General features: G+C 37.5%; 1 protein-coding gene across 1 annotated transcript; it reads right to left on the reverse strand.

Moving 5' to 3' along the window:
* Nucleotides 1-3,451: 3,451 nt before the first annotated feature.
* On the reverse strand, nucleotides 3,452-21,490 carry LOC113079080 (semaphorin-3aa-like). The gene is made up of 16 exons (XM_026251274.1): nucleotides 21,332-21,490; nucleotides 20,178-20,240; nucleotides 16,147-16,266; nucleotides 15,423-15,516; nucleotides 15,201-15,320; nucleotides 13,535-13,677; nucleotides 13,299-13,413; nucleotides 12,918-12,987; nucleotides 10,990-11,134; nucleotides 10,463-10,682; nucleotides 9,594-9,685; nucleotides 9,352-9,393; nucleotides 9,108-9,265; nucleotides 7,470-7,537; nucleotides 6,934-7,079; nucleotides 3,452-5,902 (listed from the first exon to the last, which is right to left on the reverse strand). Exons 1-16 carry the CDS (start codon nucleotides 21,488-21,490, stop codon nucleotides 5,171-5,173), a joined length of 2,487 nt encoding a protein of 828 aa, XP_026107059.1. The 3' UTR covers nucleotides 3,452-5,170.
* Between the last annotated feature and the right edge of the window lie 1,204 nt (nucleotides 21,491-22,694).

Genomic DNA, 22,694 nt, shown 5'->3' on the forward strand with positions numbered 1-22,694 from the left:
TATATGTTACTTAACATTCAGCTGACATTGGTACAAGACATTATCAATGACAGTTTAACCTCTCTAGGCTTAACAACACAGCTTTGCCAAACCAGTATATAATAAGGTTCAGAGCATCTTTTGCTTCTTGTGTGTTAGTGGGGATGGACACTGGTGTGGTGGGCATTTTGTTCAGTCCAGATTCAGATTACGGTTAAAGTCAATTGTTTGTGAAGGACACACTGTCGCTTTCTCTTTTAATGGAACAGCATTAATATTTCTTAAAATTTTTATTTTTTATTAACACAGAATAAGGAAAGAAATACAGGTTCTCCAACATGAGGCTGATTAAATGAAGCTTAGTTTTCTTTAAGACTTGGATTACTAAAAAATGAAAACCCGACTGTGACCAAAGGATTGTAACAAATGCGATTAAGAATATTATGTAGTGAAAATCATTCAAGCATTTTAGAAAATGTAGAAAGGCATCATTTTCTAATAAATGGAAATAGCAGGTGAGATTGCCTCTATCATGCTCCGAGGGTTACGCCTTCAAACTCTAAACGAGAGTGATAGAGAGGGATTTAAAGAAGAAGTAAAGGATGGAAAGAGCGAGTGAAGGAAGGAAGGAGGGGGAGGGAATAAGGGAAATTCATTAAGTGTGGTGAAGTGTACCATTTTCATCAAAGGCAGAGATCATTTTAACTCCATAAAGAGCCTGAGATTAGGGGCTAAGGGGGGCTGTGCCGGGTGACTGACTGCTGACTTCATCACCTGTGCCGTGATGCTAAATATAAACGCACTGTTTTGAACCAAGGCAGCTGGGAGTCTTTGCCATCTTATCAGAAACTCTTTATGGCTGTCATTCTGACAACTATTTGGCCACTAGAGTACGTTGTTTCCATAGTTACCTTGCACTCCTGTTCACCTGATGGATTCTAATCAAGGAGCAATTCTGACCATTGTTTTTTTTTTTTTTATATACTATTATTGTTTATATAGTTTCAGTTTTCATTTTAACTTCAGTTTACGTTTTAGTAATTTTGTTATGTGCTTTTGATATTTTATGAATGTTTCTTTTTTTATTTAGCTTTAATTTATTGGTAATACTTTACTGCATGCATTATAATGCATTACATAGGCATTCATAATTATAGGAATTATATCTTTTCATGAACAATTACAACAAAACGCATAAATCCAACAGTAATTTTAATGCAATTGAAATGCATTATACTATTGGCAGATTCCTTTTTACATCTGAAATTGGTTGCTGCGTTTACACTTTTTAAAGGTGTAATAAAGAATAGATAAATATTATAATGTATAACTGTGGTTACAATTATTCATGAAATCATACAAAATGCATAATGTGTGTGTGTGTGTATATATATATAATTTTTCTTCTTCTTTTTTTACAGGTGTTTTACATGTAGAATTTTGCACTTCATTGCATCGTGTTTAACGGTTAACAGAAATGTCTGTAAAATTAATGGATAATTTTAGTATAATACATTATACATAAAGGCTTTAAGGAGCATGTTACTGATTTATTTTCACTTCAGTTTTAGTTAAAAAAGAAAAATGTTGTACTTAAACTTAGTTTCCAAGGCAACATTTCTAATTTCCATATTAGTTTTTCATCTGATATTTATATTTTATTTCCATTAATCATCAAAATTACATTTCCAGCAATAAATCCATTACAACTGTGCAATAGTAATTCCATTTACAGAAAGCAAGAGTCTTGACCTGAATCTCTTTCTACCCAGAATCCTCAGGGCCGTGTGCATGTGTGTGACCAAAAGACAACGTGAAGAGACCTCTGATTCAGGAGTAAGTACTTACACACACATGCCTTTTGTTCCCCCATAATGTGTGCTTAGTTATGACACACAAACAATGATCTCCAGGATACAGAATGACACCCTTGCTTTCTGAGGACACTTTTGATGCGGGGGAGAGATGACGGATGTCTCGAGTCGAGGGCAGCTTCCTTTCTGTTGCTCTCCTGTGAGTCACAAACACTAACATCCACACACTCATTTCAGGTCAAACCCTGGGCACAGAATAAATGATCAGTGCTTAGAGTTTTGATTGAGTTTGGACCATTATAGAAATACTTCTCTCTTCATCATATAGATTTTAATGTACATAGTAAAGATAATATAGAGCTATTTGTTACTGTATCATACAATGCACATTTTAATCAAATCCAGCTGGCAGTGACAGTGGAAAAATGAGTTTTTATCGCGCCATCTAGTGGTAATAAGCTCTCACTGAAACTTTAAATAGTTTTATTATACGGATGAGAACAAAGGTCAAATAATAATAAGAAACGATACATTTTGTAATGAAACATTCACATATGCAACAAAATACCGTTTTGCGGCTGATTACTATCTGCTTTAAATAATTGGGCTGCTCTTCTTGGTTAACGAGGTTGTCAAGCTCCACAAAAGGGTCATAAAAGTAGTCCCCTGTGTTTAAAGTCTTATAAAGTAATATAATAGTGTTATGATAGGAACAGGCCGCAGAAAACATCGGCTTCATTCGTCCAGCTACCCAATATTTAAAACTGGCGCGTAACAAAATAGTTGTGTGCAGTTTCTTCTGCTCCGCCTACTTCTCCTAATGTGGCATCGGGAAGGCTGAACTTCCGATTGCATGCAAATAAAAGCCATTACTACAAAATCTAGCATATTTTAACATAGTTTATTTCGGTCACAAAACGTTCGACTTGGATGATTAAGCTCTCTGAATCCTCTAATCAGTTCAGTCAGTTTCTTCATAAATTGTTAATTAAAGAGACTCGAAACCCATGCTACTTCACTACACAATACTTTTGGAAAATATAAAAATATTGCTCAGTTTTTATGTAAGATTTATAAAAACGGATTTTTAGAATAACTATCCTTGGACTTGAGAGCAACAAAAATAAATAAATAATTAAATAAAACCCTTTACCTAGATATTTCTTGAGATATGGAGATAATACATAGATACTCACTTAGTAAATAAGTCAGTCATGTTGGCATGCATTGGTTATATTTATTGAATTTCCAATCACTTTCCCATGGGCATATCTGAGACACTACACAAAGGTGAAGTCCAACTTCGATTAATCAAACTTCCATCAGGCAACAGATAGTCTGACTAAATAACTAACAAATGTGTAGATGAAATTATAAGCACTTATCATTGCTCCTACAATATCAGATTTTGTTCACCAGACGCAAGCTTTCAAGCTCAGGTACCTTTTGAGAACTTGCCAATGTCCCATAATTGTCTACTTGAATAATTACTGCGATTATTTAATAAATGAGACCGAAAAACTACAAGATGTGATATTTTCACCTTTCAGCGAACACAATGAGTCATTCACAACATTCACAGATAGACTACATGTGTCCTCCAAATGCTGCTAAAAACAAATCAAAGAAATATACAAATAATCCACCCACGACCACCCTGAAATTCTAGACGAAATATTTATTTAGACAACCAAATGCATGCCAGAAACACCAATTTTACATAACTGACAGCTCCCCTCTCCTGCTTTGTAGCACCAGCCAGCTCCAAATCAGCTCCATCTGGGACAGGCAGTGAACTGGAGAGCTAACTGGTGGATATACCTCTGTATTGCATTGAAATGACATTTGTGGGGGGACACTTGTATGTGTGAAAAGACTATAGACCTATAATACACAAAAGGGACAGGGTGTGTCTAGATGCAAATGGCAAAAATATTCACATCTCATACATCTTGCATGGCACAGAAATGACGTTTCGTATGACACACTGACAATAAAAAATAAAGATGTGCAAAGGCAGACTTCACATGCAGTGTGTTCCCCACAGCATCTAATCTGACCTAACCCACACTTTTTTTTCCTTTTTTAGGGACATTCACAGCTAATCATTGGAGATGATTTAATATTTTTTGTTAGTTTTGTACAATGAAGTTATAACAAGACCTAAAAGAAGATAAGCTTAAGAGACTGAAAAAGAAAGAACAAATAAAATTAAGAAAGCATGTGAAACTCAAATAAAATGATACAGATCTGCAAACAGCCTCATCTTCAAACCCTCGACAAGAATCTGGGCCTAGAAACAAATAATTGGTCCATATATGTGAACTGTGGCCCATTGTCCACATTTACAAGTGAATAGAAAAAAAATAATATCAAAAATAAATGCAACCCTTTGAACAATAACCAGCAATAAATAATTAAGTGGTGTTCCGCTGTATATATATATTATGTACATATACTAGGGTCACTCAGCTTTCAGCCTAACATAGACTGATTTAGCAAATTAATGACAAAAACGTATGAAGAATGAGTAATAATAATTTAGAAATACACTACAGACATAATGGAAACATCTATAAACATCTTTCAAAAGATGTTCTTTCATTTTACGCAGCCGACATTTAGAACGATCATCTAGACGGCTGTAATCCGCAGACAGTTCGACTATGCAACTGGCTTGGAAGAGCTTGTTCATTCAACTCATGCACGTTGTACTTGAAAACGAAATTTTGGCAGAAATGGTCACCACAGTTGTTGACATTTTTTAGTCAGTCAGGCCCACTTGATTATCTGAAACATAATTAACACAAACATCCAAACGCTTCGGAGGATCAGAGGTTAGACAAGCTGTTACCTTGGCATGCCTTATTTTCACCTTTGACCAATTGTGTCCGTAATTACTTAGTGTTGTTCTATGTACAGTACAATGCTTGCTCATATATTACAGTCTTTACAAATCTAAGCAACTGGCTTCCAGTTTTCCAGGTGCCTACTTCACCCCATTATGTCTTTTTTCATATTTTGTCATATCGACAAAAGAGTTTCCTTTGAAATCATCTTCTTTTTCCATTGGCACTATCCCATCGTATTGCAACGTTTTTTTAGGCAAACGACTGTTTTGCGTCCTTTAATGAAAACATCACGTGTATGATGTCGGATCTGCAACACTAGTAGTGTAAAAGGTCTTTGCTGTCACATCACAACAACAAAGTCAATGAGCTTTCCCTAGTGAACAAGTAACGCGAGTAGGATTTCTAGCTGAGTTCACCGTTTTTGAGTTTTGTGCTATTGATTATGGCCGCACTGCACGTGTGTCTGTTGTATGAGTGACTGATGCAGATGTTTACAAGTGTCTATTGAGTGTTCGTGAGTATATCTCACACGCTGCGTGGAGGTCTCTGCTGTTCGTGGGTCCTGCGGTTGCGCCCCCTCTTGTTCTCCTGAAGCTGTTTCCACTTGGCTGTGTTAGGAGGTCCTCTTTGTGGGGTCTGGGTGCCTCTTTTTCCCTGGTTCGGCTGTGCTCTTTGGCTCTCGGGAGCACTTTGGACCTTTTGCGTGCTCTGAGTGTCCGGTTTGATGCTTTGGCTCTCTGTGTTCACGGTACTTCCCGGGATTTGACTTCTCTGCAAACCTGAGGACTTCGGGAGAATCTGAACAGTTGGGCTGTTCGGCACTTTGGGTGTGTTTTGCGCTCTTTGCGTCGGGTTCTGCAAAGTCTGAGCCGTCGTTTGAGGGGTCTTATCTGCTTTTGTACCTACGCCAGCTACAGGGTTGACTTTGGGGGTTTTCTTTCCCTTAGGCTTCTTCTCGCGCTTCCAAACACGCTCGCAGAACTCGTCCACGGTGTTGAGATCTGGGTGCTCCAGCAGGCTCATGAAATCCCGATACCAGAGTTTGTGTTTGGGGGATGGATCCTTATCGTTGGCGCTCGCCCGGAGAAGCAGCTCGCCCACACGCTGAGCTGGGATGACCTGGAGATTAATACGCCGCAGTGGTTGAATAAAGCCATGCTCGACGGCATGGCAGTGGTACACTCCTGAATCGGCCTGGGTAAGACTTCTGATCAGCAAACCCTGGCCAGTTAGACTCAGCCTTTCATCAATCACAATCTGACATCGGAAAAAAAAAACAGATTGAGTTTATTAACACTTTTTCATAGGTTTTGACCTCAAAAATGGTCCCAGACCAGAACTTTAAAATCTGAGGTTACATCTGGGGTGCGAAGAAAACTAAAACACAGTTGGGGATTTTCTTACACAGCAGGAAGGCTGAAATCTGATCATTATTACATTTACAAAATGAGCGTCTGGGGTGAGGTGTTACTTTAGCACTATTTTTTGCCTGATAAAATCTGAAAGAAAAAACACAGCTGGTGTATGTGTGATGGTTGCTGGTGTGGGGGTCATGATGTCATATCCTGTTCAATAACATACCTTAATTTACTAGTAATAATAACATAACTTTCTCCTTCGTAAAACAGTAACATTTTACTCAGGGTGTGATTTACATACAATAATGATGCAGTCTGTTATTTTTTTATTACTATTAAAATATATAACTATTTAACAGTAACCATTATAATATCTGAGGGTATCTATAAAAATAAAAACATTTTTATGATATGAAAATCCCTTCTGTATATACATAATTTTTATTTTATTTTAATTTATAAACCTTGATACATTTTCTTTAAGATTTTACCGATAGTATTTATTTGAAAAAGATTTTTTCAATTTAAAAATATTTAACTTTTGATTAATTTAATGCATCCTTGTTGAATAAAAGTTGTTTTTTTTTGCTTTAAAAAAGAAGAAAAGGACTGCCCCCCAACTTTTGACACAGAAATGACATCTGTAAAATTAAGATTAACAATGTTCTTTATGCATTCAGAAAAAAAAACTGCTACATTGGATAGATTAGACAGAATAGCAGTAAGCTTTAAATTATTTCAACACAGTGTTAGACTGTTAAAACCGTTAAGACAGCCAACTGATCTAATGCGTGAAGAATCTGGAAACTGACCACAGTAAGAGAACTGGGAAAAACGGTTCAAATATATTTAGTCATTTCTATTCTTTGCATTGCATTTTGATCACCATAATCATAAAGGCATTAAAGGCATGTTTTGCTGTGTGTGTACCTCATGTTTACGCTCATCATTGGGTCTCTGGAGCTGCCAGTAGATTAGCGCTCTCTGAGACTTTGGGCTGCATTCCAGAAACATGCTGCTGTTCTCTACACCATACACACTTCTTTCCTCCACACTGCCGTATCCTTCCAGATCATCTAACACACACACAAGGAGGTAATGTTCACTCATTTCCAGCGTACTGAAACAGAACGTGTATCAGTGGCGCCTACACAGATGAAACATTATAATGCTTCAATCCTTCTCAAATGTTCAGGCATGCTGATTTCCTTCTAAGGGTTTTGCTGATTGTATGTATTGTAATTTAGTTACAGGAGGTGCAATTTTAGTAGAACACAACTGCACAACATTCAATACATTATAGAACAGAAGACATGTAATAAAGGTATTTTCTGTATTATAGAAGATCTAAGATTTTAGGCCATTTTTCATGTATTTGACCTGTACAATTGTACATATCCTCATATTGTTTTAGGCAACTAATTAATTATGTCTAATCAGAAATCAAGGTATGTGAATATCCTTACCATTGTGTTGCAGATCAGAGCACTGAGAAAGAGGATCACCATTTCTGATGTCCTGACGTCTTGTTCTCCTGTTAAATGATAAAAGATTGGATTAGAAGTGTGATGTGATGTAGCCTTCTGAACACTGAAATTGATCCTCGAGTTTAGTATTCTCAACACTACTATCCTCAGGCCACTAGATGGCACTGTTGTTTCAATCAAACAAATACCGTATTGTCATACAGACTTAAGGATGATGTGAGATTTATATGGTAAAATACTTTAGCTCTATAAAACAATAATTAAACCATTTGGGTAAACAATGCGCCTCTGTGGTACTTTAAACATTGCCCAATACAGCAACACTGACTCATTCAGTGGGGAGGCACTATCTGTTTTTCCCCATAAAGGCAGAAAGGGAAACAATTTCTTGTGGTTCTGCTAAACCGTACATCACACTTTTAGATGCACGGAGGAAGGAATGTGTTTAATGTGTTGTTGCCCCAGTTATAATTCAGAAAAATTATTCATGGAGAGATCTTTCATGATTATCATTATTGAGTTCCAAAGCTCAGAACCTTCATATTTGTTAAAACAGCTCTGCATGTCATTCTCAGCTAAGAGAGCCATTCAGTCTTCATCAGAGTGTTTACAACAGTTCTGTGCCACTTTAAGAGAACAACTTCACCTCTTAAATGCTAACATGGGCCAAGGACTGAGCCAAAGCCAGCACTCTTATCCATTCACAACTGTATTGAAAGACTGAGAAGATTTCCTGTTCCTGACTGAAAACATTCAGGATCTGGTGTGAAGAATGGTTGTGTGGAGTATATCTTGGGGAACGATAAGTGAAATCTGAAAGCTTTCTCAGATTCTCGCGTTTGAAACAGCCTCCTTGTCATTTTTAAAGATCTGTCATTTATTTTCCTGTTCTGTTCTTGTATTTCAGTGCATGGCTCTCTGTGTCTTCTCATTTCTGTAACATGTTTTGCTAAGGCGTGCACACACACACACACACACACATTCCTTGACTCTGGCTGTCTTGGCACGTGCGGGAGGTGCAGTAAGGACGTCTGTTTCGCATTTCAGGCACACTGAAAATATTTGGAGTGGCGTGGACCCTCCTAGTGCTGTGGACCATAAGGGTGTGTCAAGAAAAATATATATTAAATATATTTACAGTGGGTACATGGCTTATTGTGAGCATGTGTTAATAGTGTGTTTAAAAGCAGCCTGTATACTTGGATCCAGGTGTTTGTGCTTGTCAATGCATGTGCGTTAAAATGCAGAAATTGTCGTGCACTAAACACTTAAACAGTGAATATGGTGCCATTATTTTGTGTTAAAATGTCATTGACTGTAATTTACTCACCTAAACATTTTGAGACAAGTCTCTGTGTTTTTGTCCACACTATGAAAGTCAATGGGGTCCAAAACAACCCCACCGGACAAACAATTATTCAAAATATTTTATTTTGTGTTCTACAGAAAAAAGAAAACCCTACAGGTTTGGAATAACATGAAGGTGAATGAAAAATGCCAGGATGTTTTTTTTTTTTTTGGGTGAACTGTCCATTTTAGAATATGTAATTTAATCCAGATTCCGAACTTAAATGTAACCAAAATGTTGAAGAATACAGATGTCCTCATTGTGCTTACCTCTTAGCAGTCGGAAAATATCGAGAGCACTCTGTCCCGTCCCAGGCACAATATGGATCCCTTGCCAGGCAGCACTCGGCACAGGCCTTCCCGTAGACCTCACAGCGGTGCAGGGGCATCTGGGAAATCCCTAAATCTGACCCGAGATACAGCTGTTGCTGTTGACAGATGAACATATAAGTCTATTAGGACACGGTTTGCTCTCTGCTAATGGCTGGTGAAGCGTAATATCAAGCAGTCGTACTTGTTTAGTGGAGAGCTCCATGGCAGTAATAGGTGTTGGCTCCTAGAAGGGAAAACAGAACAAGTTTAATCTCATTTTAAGATCTGAGGATATTTTTTCTGATGACATGCTGTGGCTGTGCAGACAGATTTATGGGGGAGCAATTAAATGTACTAAGGTGAAAATAATAGTTGGAGGATTTCGATTCCAATAGCAAGCAGAAACGCACAGCTCTCTGGGTAATGAACAGTTGGCGCTCATACCCTGAACACAGTCATCTCTTCCAGCACCACTTCCTCCAGATCATGCCAGCTTTCCCTGGGAATGGTCACCACCTTCAGCACAGTTCCTAAATCTGATTTAGGATTAGAATTTTTTTAATATTCGTTATTTGTACATTATTTCTTATTAATTGTAACTTTAAAAGGAACAATAATTTTTTCTCTTGTGATCCAAAAATAAATAAATAAAATAAAAATAAAATATCATATGAGTTGAAATGACATGAAAGTGAATAAAAAAATTAAATAAAAATATTTTGTGTGAAACTCTTCAAAATAAAAGTCCTAAAATGAGGTTTTTGAATCACTGTTGGTTTCCCAAAATAATCTTTCTATGAACAGTTCTTTTTTTTTCTTTGTGTGAAGGACATTTTAATGAACAATTTTTAACAATGTTTAATGGAAAGATTACACGGATGGTAAAGGTTCTTCATGGAACCACAGATTACAATAAAAAAAGAGTGTGGGGAAACTTCCAAGGGGCCCTCAAGATGACTTAAAATAAGACAAAACAACCATTGAATAAGATATTCAAGATAATCAAAGAAAATCAAGATACTCCTTATTTTATTGACCCACCAACAACTCTTTTTTTTATTAAAGAACCAGAATTTCCACAGTCTTAGGAAAACCTGGACATTTTAAAAGAACTGGAAAACTCAAGTAAAAAAATCCATATCATTATCCAGTAAATCACAAGCAACTGGAAAAGTCATAGGGCCTTTGAATATTTTTGTAGAGGATATGTCAAAAAGACTGTGGACAGTGGCTTTAAGAACTATAAAAGTGGAGTGATTTCTTAGCGAAAGGCTTTGTTTTGTTTATACAGCAGTTATATTTCTTTTACTAACCTGTGCCGATGAACATGACATCGTACTGGCCGTCCTCAGCTTCCACACGATCCACCACCAGCTGACTGAACTGGTACTCCACGTTCGTCCGCACTATGATGGGCTTCCCACCCATCGGTTGCACGGGGTTATGCATGGCTGGGTGCAGGCGTGCAAATGTGATTACATCATCAGGAAGGTCTTTGGTGGAATCAAAGCCTCCGAACGTTTTGCTGGGACACTAAGGTGGGTAAAGGAGGGGAGATTATTGATGCACAGTTTCAGTGTTGCATTCTGAATAATATAGTGTGGTTTTAGTTATTTTAGTATGCATTCAAAGTACTGTAGTAATGTATTTTTGCAAGGATGGGATTTTTGCAAATTCTGTTAAATGTCAAGGCAAACAGTTAGGCCAATAAATAACAGTGTATTACTCTTTGGAAGAATAAGGCAATTAATGCAATGATTTATTTGAATAAAAATGCATAGATATGAAGCTGTAGTTTCTCAGTTTTGTGTTAATGCCAAATATATTGGCCAGCACTCACTGTGCCAGGACGGGGGTATGGCACTCTGCCCTGGAAGGGAACCCACTGGTAGTTTGGCCCGTCCCTGTGGGCATATGGACCTAGAAATACCCTTCGGATGTCTGCCATACTGTAGATGCATATAGCCGATCCGCGGAAAATATTACTGAGGAAAGAAAAGGGGAGAATGGAGAACACGATCACTGGTAGAACACAAAATACATTATGTGTACATTTCCAGAAGTGTATATATCAGAAGAAAATTATCCATTTCAATGCGGTTTAAAATATTTTAATATAACAAAAAAAATCTGGACAGGATTTTTTGGACCAGGAGCTGACAAAATGGATTGAAAAGTCTTTATATGACAAGCGGTTTTGAAGTGAAATGAAAAACAAGAGGGCTTGGCAACGTCATCTGAGTTTTTACATTTTGATGAAAGATCATAAAGACACATTTTAAATATGCGCAAATGTATCACACACAATAAGACCAGAAATGTGTGTTAAGAAAGTTCATTTTGATTATTTGTTTACTTTATTGTGTTAGATGATGTATTAAATTAGCATTTGTATTGCAGCGTACATGTGTGTATACAAGCACTTATTCCCCTAAACAGCCATGAGACCAAACCGACTGTGGTGAACACCCCTAGGCATTTGTAAAATGTTAATTAGCGAGGAAATCAATTAACCACAGGGCACATGAATAAACTAATTCCCCATCAATCAGTCAGGGTCCCACACATAAAAATGCACACACACGCATACATGTGCTTGCACACTCTAACACACACACACACACACACATAGATAAAGCAAGAGATAAAATACTGATCCATCACCCCAGTTTTCAGGCCTCATTGAGTGGCAATATTAAAAGCAGGTCCCTAGAATGCACTTCTATTCATTTCAGAAACAGAGCACTTAGAAAACCAATTAAAGCAGTCTAATTCTTTAAAATCCGTAATTGAATTTTCGAGTGTTGTGTTCTCTGCATACATTAGGTAATCAGTGAGGTGGGAACACATGAACAGGATCTGCACGCTTTGGACGACCACCGCCTTGGCCTCTCTCGCTTTTTGACAGTGATTAATCGTGATATGTTTGTCCTCTTCCTCATCTCATGTTTACATGCACACACGCCTCCATACACGCACACAGTGTGCTCATCCATCATCTTAAAAGTCTTTTCTTCTTTTGAACATGGTTTATCTGCTTTTGTTACTGCCTTCACCCCTCCCCAACCCTCTGCTTCTCGCAAGCAGGGCCAGAGAAGAGAGTGTCTGGCTGGGAAATGAGATTCAGGTTACCACCTTAATCATATTTCCTCTGAGCTGTGGTGAGCTGAAGCTGAACGGGGAAACAGGTGAGAGAGGACATAGACCAGAATAAGGAGGAAAAGCGATGTGAAGCATCTGAGTCTAACCAGATTAATGCACTGCAAAGCTTCTAAAGGGCCAAACATATTACACATCACAAAATCACTGACGTTGCATAAAAGAGAAGAGAAAGAAGGAAGAAAGGAAGGGAAAAGGTAGAAAAAAACGAGGAAAGGAAAAAAGTCCTAACTTATGAAAGTCATGACATTTGTATGGTAACCCATACTCGAATTGGTGCTCTGCATTTAACCCATCCAAGTGCACACACACAGCAATGAGTAGGGAACACACACACTGTGAAAACACACCCGGAGCAGTGGGCAGCTAAAGATCCAGCGCCCGGGGGTTCAGTGCCTTGCTCAAGGGCACTTCAGCCATGGGTATTGAGGGTGGAAGAGAGCGCTGTTCATTCACTCCCTCCCACCTACAACTCCTGCCAGCACTGAGATTCTAACCAGCGACCTTCGGGTAACTTGTTCAAGTCTCTAACCATTAGGCCACAGCTGTCTCATATTATAACACATTTAATATGGTTAATTGTATGTATTTTAAGTATATGTGCATTACCTGGATGTAGTAAACACAGCGTATATCACTGGGTTCTTTGGGTCTTTAGCACTCATCAGAAACACATCCTCTGGAAGTTAAATAAAGAAACATTTGGAGTTATTAAAAGTGGATAAACACAACTTAAACTCTATTGACAGCATCTGGAATGTTTCAATGGAAGTTTATGGACCAGTTGTTGCTAGTGTGCCCCACAAATTTCCATGTTTTTTACAGCTTGAGCGATGAGTAGAAATTATTTCCAGCGATGACTGACAGCATACCATGGATGCTGTCAACTGAACTAATTCATGCATTTTCATGCAGATTCCTTTGTATGCATTTCTGACTTTATATTAAAAATAATTATGTTCAGACTAAATGTTCATACAAATTACTTACGCAGTTCATCAAAATGTGTGTCTATGCCACTGAGGCCCGGAACTGAGCATGTCAGCTTGGCTTTCAAGAAAGTTGTCCATTTGTTTATGAGACTCCTATGTCCACCCATGTCATTCTGGAAAAAAATCAAACAGATTGACCACGTTCATTAAAAATCACATAAAGCTAAATACAGATTTATAATGTGTGTCCAAATGCACAAAGTGCATGACTTTTGTTTCTGTATGTGATGATACCTTACACAGTTGTCCTATCCTGGAGATGGTAGCTTTGCCTGTATGTTCACCATCCATGGCGTTTTCTTTGAAAAACAGGAATATCTTGTCATCTTCAGGATTATCGCTCTCCGGGATCAGGTGTATTCCCAGAAACCTGGGGTCTGGAATACACACAATGCATCAGAACTTCAGTTTTCCCTTGACTGTAAGAAGATACAGAAGAAACTGAGTTGTTTAAAAGAGCATTCTGGGAAGTTCAAACCCACAGAAATGATTGCACACTTCATTGAATCCCTTTTAGCTATTCCAAAATGAGCCACGGCCTCAATATCACCAGTTACGGGGGGATCACTCTTACCCAGCCGTGACCGCTCTCTCTCTTTCTCTCTCAGAAATGAAATGTAATATGTCCCCCACCCACGTGGGCGGCACACGCATAAAGCAACATGCAGAGCTGCATTACAGCGCAACAGACCCAACAGGATGTGAAGCTTAAATAGCGGAACGAACATTTACCAAAGACCAACTCTGTTCATGCACTGTGAGTGTGTATGTGGCCGTAGAGACGCCAATGAAACAGTGCCGCCCTTGTCATTCAATACACTGACTGTTTCTCAATGACATAAAATTTGTTCCAGCCTCCCAAACTTTCGAATGTTTGCTCTATAAAGGCTGATCCTCTTTGAAGTGTAGGAAGAATAACCATCAACAGTCTGATGATAGCGAGAGGCCTGTGTTTCTATTGATAAGGTTTGATAGAATATCCATGTGACTAATCCTCCAAACAAAACTGGGTCTTTTGTGCGAGAGAGACAGCTTTCAGAGAGGGTGAAATGGAACTAACGTCCGATGTATCCGTGGTAACAGACAGCGAGGATTAAGGTGAGATGAGCGTTTTCAAAAGCACCTTTCCTCGCGAATATAGGAGGGTATTGATGGCGTGGCCGCTGACCCTGTGTGAGGACTGAAACGAGAGCCACTCGCAGGGACAGTTGAGACAGGATTAACTTCATGGGAAAATACTGACCGATTCTCCTATCTTGATATTGACCTTTTGTGTTCCATAAGTCTGCAAAAATGCAGGCGGGATGTTAGGGGAAACACTCAACACCCTGGCCAAGCTAATCTCTCCTGCAGAGATTCACAAAGAGGCTCTTTCTTTCTCTCACAGATACGGGCACGTACACACTCACGTAAAGGGACGTAAAGTTCTGTACACAAAAGAAGACCCATAAATCTACATGTATTTCACATATTTGCTCTTGGCAGACACATGCCTAGCAAAGTCACATATATTGTGTGATGATTTCAGCAGGCAGCTAAGGATAGAAACTTAATTTGTTCCTGAATAAATCAGTGTTTCTGAACAAATTTGTTGAAGAAATGACTCAGTGACTCATAAAGACCGTCACTTGATTAATTTCTGAACTGATCCGTTTGATTGAATGATTTAATCACTTGCTCACAAAGAGAGTCACTTGGTTCGTTCCTAAATAAATCAGAGTTTTTAAAAAATTAGATAAATGAATGATTCAGTGACTCACTCACTGAGCAAATCAAGTGAATGAATGATTCAGTAACTCACTCAGAGAGTCACTACATTCATATCATGGTGGGATAACAGAAAATATAGTTTACATATTCAAAAACCAGCCCCTAGTTATTCAGAATACAGCATTTTTACCATTCAGCCATCTAGAATCATGCTGCTCAGTTCTGATTGGATGTTGTGACCCGAGTGTTCGGAAAATGGCAAAGTCTCGTCCCATGAAGTCTGCTGATGTCCCAGAATACAGTTCTCCATCTGAGAAATAAAAAAAAAGAGTATGAAATCTCCAATCAGACCACTGTTAATACTGATTCTAAATCTTTAAAACCCAAACAACACCATCTCTGACTAACTCACCAATCAGGAGGGATGAGGACTGCATCTTTGGATCATAGGGACTTTTCCCACGTCCATTCTCAAAGTAGCTGGCATCCAGTCTGAAGATATTGTCCTGAGGAAAGGGATAATGAATTAACCAACCACAGCAAGTCATGAATAGTAAACGGATGAGGTAATGGAGAGGTGAATGTCAAAAAGTGCCATTAGGATCTTGTTCAAGAGTCTCTAAATATTCAACAAGTAGCCAAAAAGAATGAAAAACATTCATAAAAAACTACTTTAGATTTGGATCTCTAAACTCACAGCAAAACAACTGCACTCAAGTTATCTTCTATTATGTTCAGTGCGCTCAAGCCATGATTAATTTCCCCGGATCAAATCATGAAATTCACTGACATTTTTCTACCATGTAAAGGCCATCTCATTTCCCACAGTTGAGGTACTTCTAAATAACACACTCGCTGCTTTGTGATGCCCTCATTTTCTACTTCACTAGGCCGAAATTGTTATAAGGGTAGATGTTAGCAGCAGACAGCCACCATTAATTTCCTTTTCATTCCTTTAAATGCTTTGGTGAATGAGCCTTCAAGATATGTATGCACATGAGCGCCTGAGTATGTTTTAGTGCCATTGCTCTCCTGAGATGGGAAAGAACTGGACTAAGAGAATTAATTGAATCAATTATTGATACAGTATCAAGATTGTGTGTGTCTGTGTGTGTGTGTGTGTGTGTGTTGTGTACCTCTGCTCGCTTGCCTATCTCCAGGTAAGAACAGATAGGATGGAAAGCTCCGGTGCCACATATGTAAATATGTGTCTGGTTATACGGCTGCAGCACACGCACAAAGTTTGAGCATTCTTTCTGAAAAAGACATAACATCAAAAAAAAAATCTGTTAACCAAAAAAGATACTGTATAATATACAACATTATATAAAAATCAATGAAAAAAAATATGATTATTTTTTCATAATAAAATTAATTAATAATAATAACAACATTTAAAAAAAAACTATATTTAGTGACCAGAACTTGGATATCGAACATTAAGCAACCTACTTTTGCACAAGCAAGAACCACACAAATTTTATTGTAAAAATGTAGTTTGTAACTATCATAATTTCTCACTTTTAGACTCTCTTGTGCTGCACATACATTTTGAAAACCCATCTAAATTGACACAAGATCTGCAATAAATAAGTAAATGAGACATTTAAATTCTATGTAAGCCAAATATTTAAGCTTTTAGTATCATTAAAATGCCTGGCGGCTGAGTGATGATGATCCCAGCTGTTTTATCCATCTTAATATCCTGTCAGCCAACTCTCATTAGTGCTGAAAGTGTGTGTGTGTGTGTGTGTGGTTTTGATGAAAGGTAAATGTACAGCACATGTCTTAAGGCCATCTGAATGAGTTGGTGAGAGCCGATGAGTGAATTGTTTCATGTGAATGAATTCTCTTTAACTCCCTTTCTTTTGTAAAATATGCGCAGACTGGGTTCACTAATAATAAACCGACACATTAAAAACACACTGCATGAAGAAACACACACCTATGCGTGCGCACGCACACACCTTTCCACAGCTATTCAGAAAATAAAGCAGGTCCATCTGTCTAAACACTGATGGTCTTGGCGCGCGGTGTGTGCCGTCTGAATGAGAGTTGTCAGTTAAGAGCACAGGAAAGGGTGTTGCCATCTCCGTGTGTGTTTTCACCACAAAAAAGACACATACACACTCTTATTCAGCACACACATGTGAAGAAAGCTAAACAGAAGAACAGATAAATGCAGGCCCGTTTCCCTTGATTACATCCAGTTCAGTTTAGTTTGTACAAGCTATTCAAAGCAGATAATAAATGCTTGCATAGGGCTGAGATTTTCTGGCGACATGTTTGGTTTTCTTATAAATCCAGTGACCTCAATCACCTGCAACAGCCAATCAGATCACTTCCTCACACATATGTGTGACCCATCTTGGTCAACCTACACAAAAGCACTTTAGTGTGCCGATGTAATGGCTTTTCCAAGGTAAAGGAAATGTGTGTATTCCTAGCATAATCATTCCACGTGCTCTATAAATTCAACACTTCCTGCACCAGGAAAAATGTTTTAAATTTCCCATGGTCGTTATTGTTTTTAAGGTCCTTGCCTGCTCCAATGTGGGGTTCACGTGAGAGAGAGGTGGATGAACTGGCACTCTTTGGAGTTTACTATGTATACAAACCTCAAGTTGTAATAACTGGGTGGTGTGCTGTAATTACAGTGTAACTACTGTGTAATTAGACACATATAACCCTTCTGTTTTATCTTCAAGGTCCATAAAGAAGCGGCCAAAGCTGCGAAGCAGAAAAGTGAGTGCACCTTCATAAGCGTGAGAGATATATGATTCCCTTTCAGATAAGATAAGCAAAGAGTGTTGGGGATTACGATTTAGACACATCTGTAATTATGTACAATACTAACAACACAGTAGTGACTAATTTCATTCACACACGAGTGAAGTCATGAAAAGATAATAACAGCATAGAGCTTGACAATGTCAAAACTAATGCACAGTTTCTTTTAAAGTGCAGCCACTGTGGAATTGCAATCTGCCACTTTAAAATATTACCAGGACTTTACACGATTACTAAACATAAATTCGATGAAAATATTCAGAACTTTATTGTAACATCAATGCAAGCTTTTTACTTTTCTTTACAACAGAACAGATTATTTAAAAGATCCATGCTGTTTTGTGTTATTAGATGAAGAAAAAGCTTCGTTATAGTGATTCGTGTTCCCGTTGACTGGGTCCTTTTTGCCTTTTAATTAATCTTCATTTGCTGAAATGTGTCGCATGAAAAAAAAGATCACTTCAGTGACTATAATATAAATATATATATTAAGTAGATGGTCACATCAAACAACACATCCTCAATAATTCCTTGTAAATTATGTATTTAAGCATACAGTATTGAGACTTGAACTTGAATGAACACAGACATGAAGTGTGCTGCTGAGATTTTATATCCCTCATCTCATGAATCACCAAGAGTTTCGAATGAACAGCGAGGCAGTTGTACCAGCTGTCGTTTTGGGCTTGTTTCTGTCTCGGCTGGCCAAGGCAAATGTGAGAATGAAGAGATTTATGGAGATGCGCTGGTAATACCCTAATCACACATTCAAGCACACTCACTAGCAGCTTTCAACAACTGAACAAACATTTTCACGGCACGCAAACACCATTATTCTGAACTGGTGAATTTGTGTGCATGTAACGCCAAATAAACCCTTCACAGCCAGCGCCAAAATTACGGTTCTTTCAGGATGCATGTGGTGATTCCAGAACCTCATTGCAGTATCAGGTGACTTTATTTAAGGGTGTACGTCTCAGAAGTAGGTCTGGTGAGTTATCTCTAATAACCCTGCTCCCCTTCTGCCCCCCATCTGGGAACCCAGCCGTGAAATTACCATCAGATACAACACACACACACACACACACACACACACACACACACATGTACAGAGCGAGCAAGAGCCGGGTTGATAAATAAACCATTTCGGTTTTACAGAAGGGCCATGGGTTGCTGCTCGATCTAAACACAGAATATAAACTCTCGAGAGGAACAGAAGAGCGTGTGCACCAGCAAAACTCCATCGCTAACGGCAATCAAGCCAAAGTGCACATGCAACACCCAGCCTGAGTAATGCAGGTCATACATACACATATACTATAGGTTCTTTAATCAACACTTTTCTTATCATGAATCATTTATCATGCTCATGTTGCTTTAGAAAACCATCAAGAACCATGTTGATGGTGCTTTAGAAATAAAAAAATTCTTGATTGAAGTTATTCAGATTATTAGTTCATTGATTCTAGAAAAAAAAAAACTAGTGTAGAAACATTTTTACTTAGAAAAAGTTAGTTAAATGGTAAGTAACTAATTTAATTAAACATGACATTTTGAAGTAAAAAAATATAGTATGAAAACATTCTTTAATAATTTTTACATTTTAATATTTTTTTACAGTGGACCTATGAAAACTTTTGAGCCATTTTGTCTGCTGCTTTTGGTAAATTCAGGGGAATGCTTTTTTTCCATCAATAAAAATGAATGAATACGTATTTACAGATTTGTATATTTATTTATACAAAATCATTCAACTGTTTGTAGTCAGCAAGTTTTTATATATATTTTTAAGTTTCTCACCAAGGCTACATATAATTCAATAAAAATACATTAAAACCAGTAACATTATAAAATATTAACACAATTAAATAAAACTGTTCTCTATTTTAATACATTTTTAAAATGTCATTTATTTCTGACATGGTAAAGCTAAATTTTCACATGAACCTAGAGAAATCATTCTAATATGCATATATGTATCATTCATACATTTTTATTACTATTATTATTAATATCATCAACGCTAAAAACAGTTGTGTTAGTTAATAATTGTGTGGAAACCATAATTTTCCAGATCCTTTTCTGAACAGAAAGTTCTAAAGAAGCTAAAATAGAAGATTTAGAATTGAAGATTGACTTTTTTTTTTTTCAAACAGTGAAAGTCTTTACTGTCACTTCTGATCAAAAATATCCTTGCTTGGTCCTTGCTGAATAAAAGTATTAATTTCTTTCAAAAGAAAGACCCCAAACCTTTGAATGGCAGTGTAGATTTGAATATTTCTGAAGTGAGTCTCATACCCTAAATATACCCAAAAGATCACTGTAGTTTGATGAAGTATAGATTTTTTTTTAAGTTTACGTGTCGCCCCACACTTACCCCAAGGTCTTTTCCAGCCCACTTGCATTCATCGCGTTTGGAAGGTGTGGCGGGCCAGGCGATCTATAAAACACGGAAAGAGAGAAGGTGTGAGAATGTGCGCAGAGCGAACACAATGAACTGGAAATGACTGACTGCGCTCGGCATGAAACCTGGCTGTAAAAAAATCAACGAGTGCTGCCTGCCGTCCTTCTGCCACCTCCATCTGTGACGACGATGAAGACAGAGGATAAAAACTACCATTCGTCTTATCCCACGAGCACGAGAAACAATCACACACACGTAGGCCTACAGAACTGTTTTTATTCTGTTATCTTCATTTAAGATCTTATTCTTAAGTTATTCTGTCTGCAAAAATAATTTGGTTAGTTGCGATGATAATTATCTTTAAACAATGGTATTGCTGAAGTATGCATATTTGTGTGAGTTTTCAATGAAAGCCAGTATTAACCCTTACGAGGATCAAATATGAAGAGAACGGTCTGCAGCTTCCAGGACAAAGAAAGCATAAAAGCAGGAGAAAGAAAGAGGAAACCAAAGTAATGGAATCCAGAGAGAGGAAGAAAGAGCGATTGAGAGAGAGAGAAAGAGAAGCATTACACTGCAGATATGATCAGGGAATGAAAAACAGAGCGAGGCAGGCTGAGATCAAATGGGCAGATGGAAAGAAGGAGAAAGTGGACGCAGATCTGGTTGTGCAGCTAATAAGAGCGAGATGGACGTCTCTGATGACGCTGGGTTTCTCTGACACACTTCATAAAATCCCTCACCGATCTTTCTTGCTAAATGCAGACAGAGAGAAACAGCATGAACTACAATTCACAACATATTTTACTGCTAAAATGTGACATATTTCCAAGTTAAGCAGAATATTCAATTTGAAAAATGTAAGACGCAGTTTGATTTGATCATGAGTTACCATATCAAGCTGAGAACAAGTTTGCTTAAAAAATGTCCCAATTTAGCTCATGATGAACAACCTTTGCATCCTAAGTGTCATCAGCGGTAAAAGATAGCTGTTCGAAGATTTTGATTAATTCATTTGAATATGAAGAATTGAATCAAATAACATGCAACAATGAATGGCTCACAATAAGACCATGAATATACATTCATTTATAGTGATGTTAAGGCAAGCTGGTGTGGTGTGTCACCTGTTTGACGTCTCTGTTGATGTTGACCAGGTCAAAAGAGAAGACGTGATCCTCCGCACCGACCAGCAATCTCCCTCTCTCTTCATCCATCAGGAACGTGTCGTAACCTGAACTGTTTGCCAATCCAGTGAAAGTCACTAGATTACTGGATTCCAGCATTTCTGAAAGACAGAACAAGAGAAAGAAGGCAAACATAAGTCTAGAATGTGAAATCCATTTGCATCCATTCAAAGTTTAAAAAGAAGGTCCCACAATATATTGTCATTATATATTAAATAAATAACGTTATTTATTTATTTAAAATTAGATGTTTAAATTATCTATTTATTTAAATTAGATATTCTTAAGTAACAGTTGAAATAATAATAAAAATATTTTTGTTTGAGGTTAGCAGAAAGCTTAACAAGAAGGTCCCATTATCTACTGCTGATTATTTTTTATTATAAAATTCTATATTTAAAAAAAAAAACTACTTAATTTGTACTAATATTTATAATACTTTTTAATTGTTTAACTAATAAAAGATATTTATTTTATATATATATACAAATAAATATAAAAATATCTTTCTTTTATTATATCTTTTATTTTCAGACACCTAAGGCTATTTGAAGTCATTTGCGGCACTTTCTGCATCTCTGAGAAACAACACTAATCATGTGTTTAGTTACAATTTCTTTAAAACCACCTTGAAGGTTAGTGGACCACAACTGTATCTTTTCAACCATAGCATGAAAAGTGCTGAGGACAACACTGCATGATTGAATCACAAGGACCAAATCAAGTGTATGACCAGCTGATCCATGTAATCATTTATATGAGCTTAATACTCAAAATGATTTGTGTGCCCGCACACGCTGGGTTTAAGGTAGTATCAGAACAGCTCTTAAACATGTTGGTATATACAGCTTATTTAATAAGTTCTTATAGCACTCTGGCACTTACATCTACATCTCATTTTAGCTTTAGATTTAGCATTTGTGTGTATAAAAATGGTGCAACATCATCATACAAGAATCTGATCTACTAATGTAGCTTGCTGAATACATCTTTCAACACCAGCACTTAAAGCCTCCTTTAAATTAGGGTGCATCAATCTTACTTTCACAAATATTCTTAGTAAATCATTCACAGTGCACCTATGAAGTGACCACACGCAGTTTGTTAGATTGCACAAGCAAATTAGTACCGCTTTATTTGGAATCTTTTTAGTAACTCAGGTCAGAAGAATAACTAATCAAGTAAAAACTGCTGTTGTTATGGCAGACACAGCCAAAGAAACTATCTGCGCAACAGCACTAGACCAGACATTGTGAAAATATAATGACCTGAGACACAAAACCTGCCAAATTCATCACTCTCC

This window comes from Carassius auratus, unplaced genomic scaffold, assembly GCF_003368295.1.
Source record: "Carassius auratus strain Wakin unplaced genomic scaffold, ASM336829v1 scaf_tig00027159, whole genome shotgun sequence".
Lineage (NCBI taxonomy): Eukaryota > Metazoa > Chordata > Actinopteri > Cypriniformes > Cyprinidae > Carassius > Carassius auratus.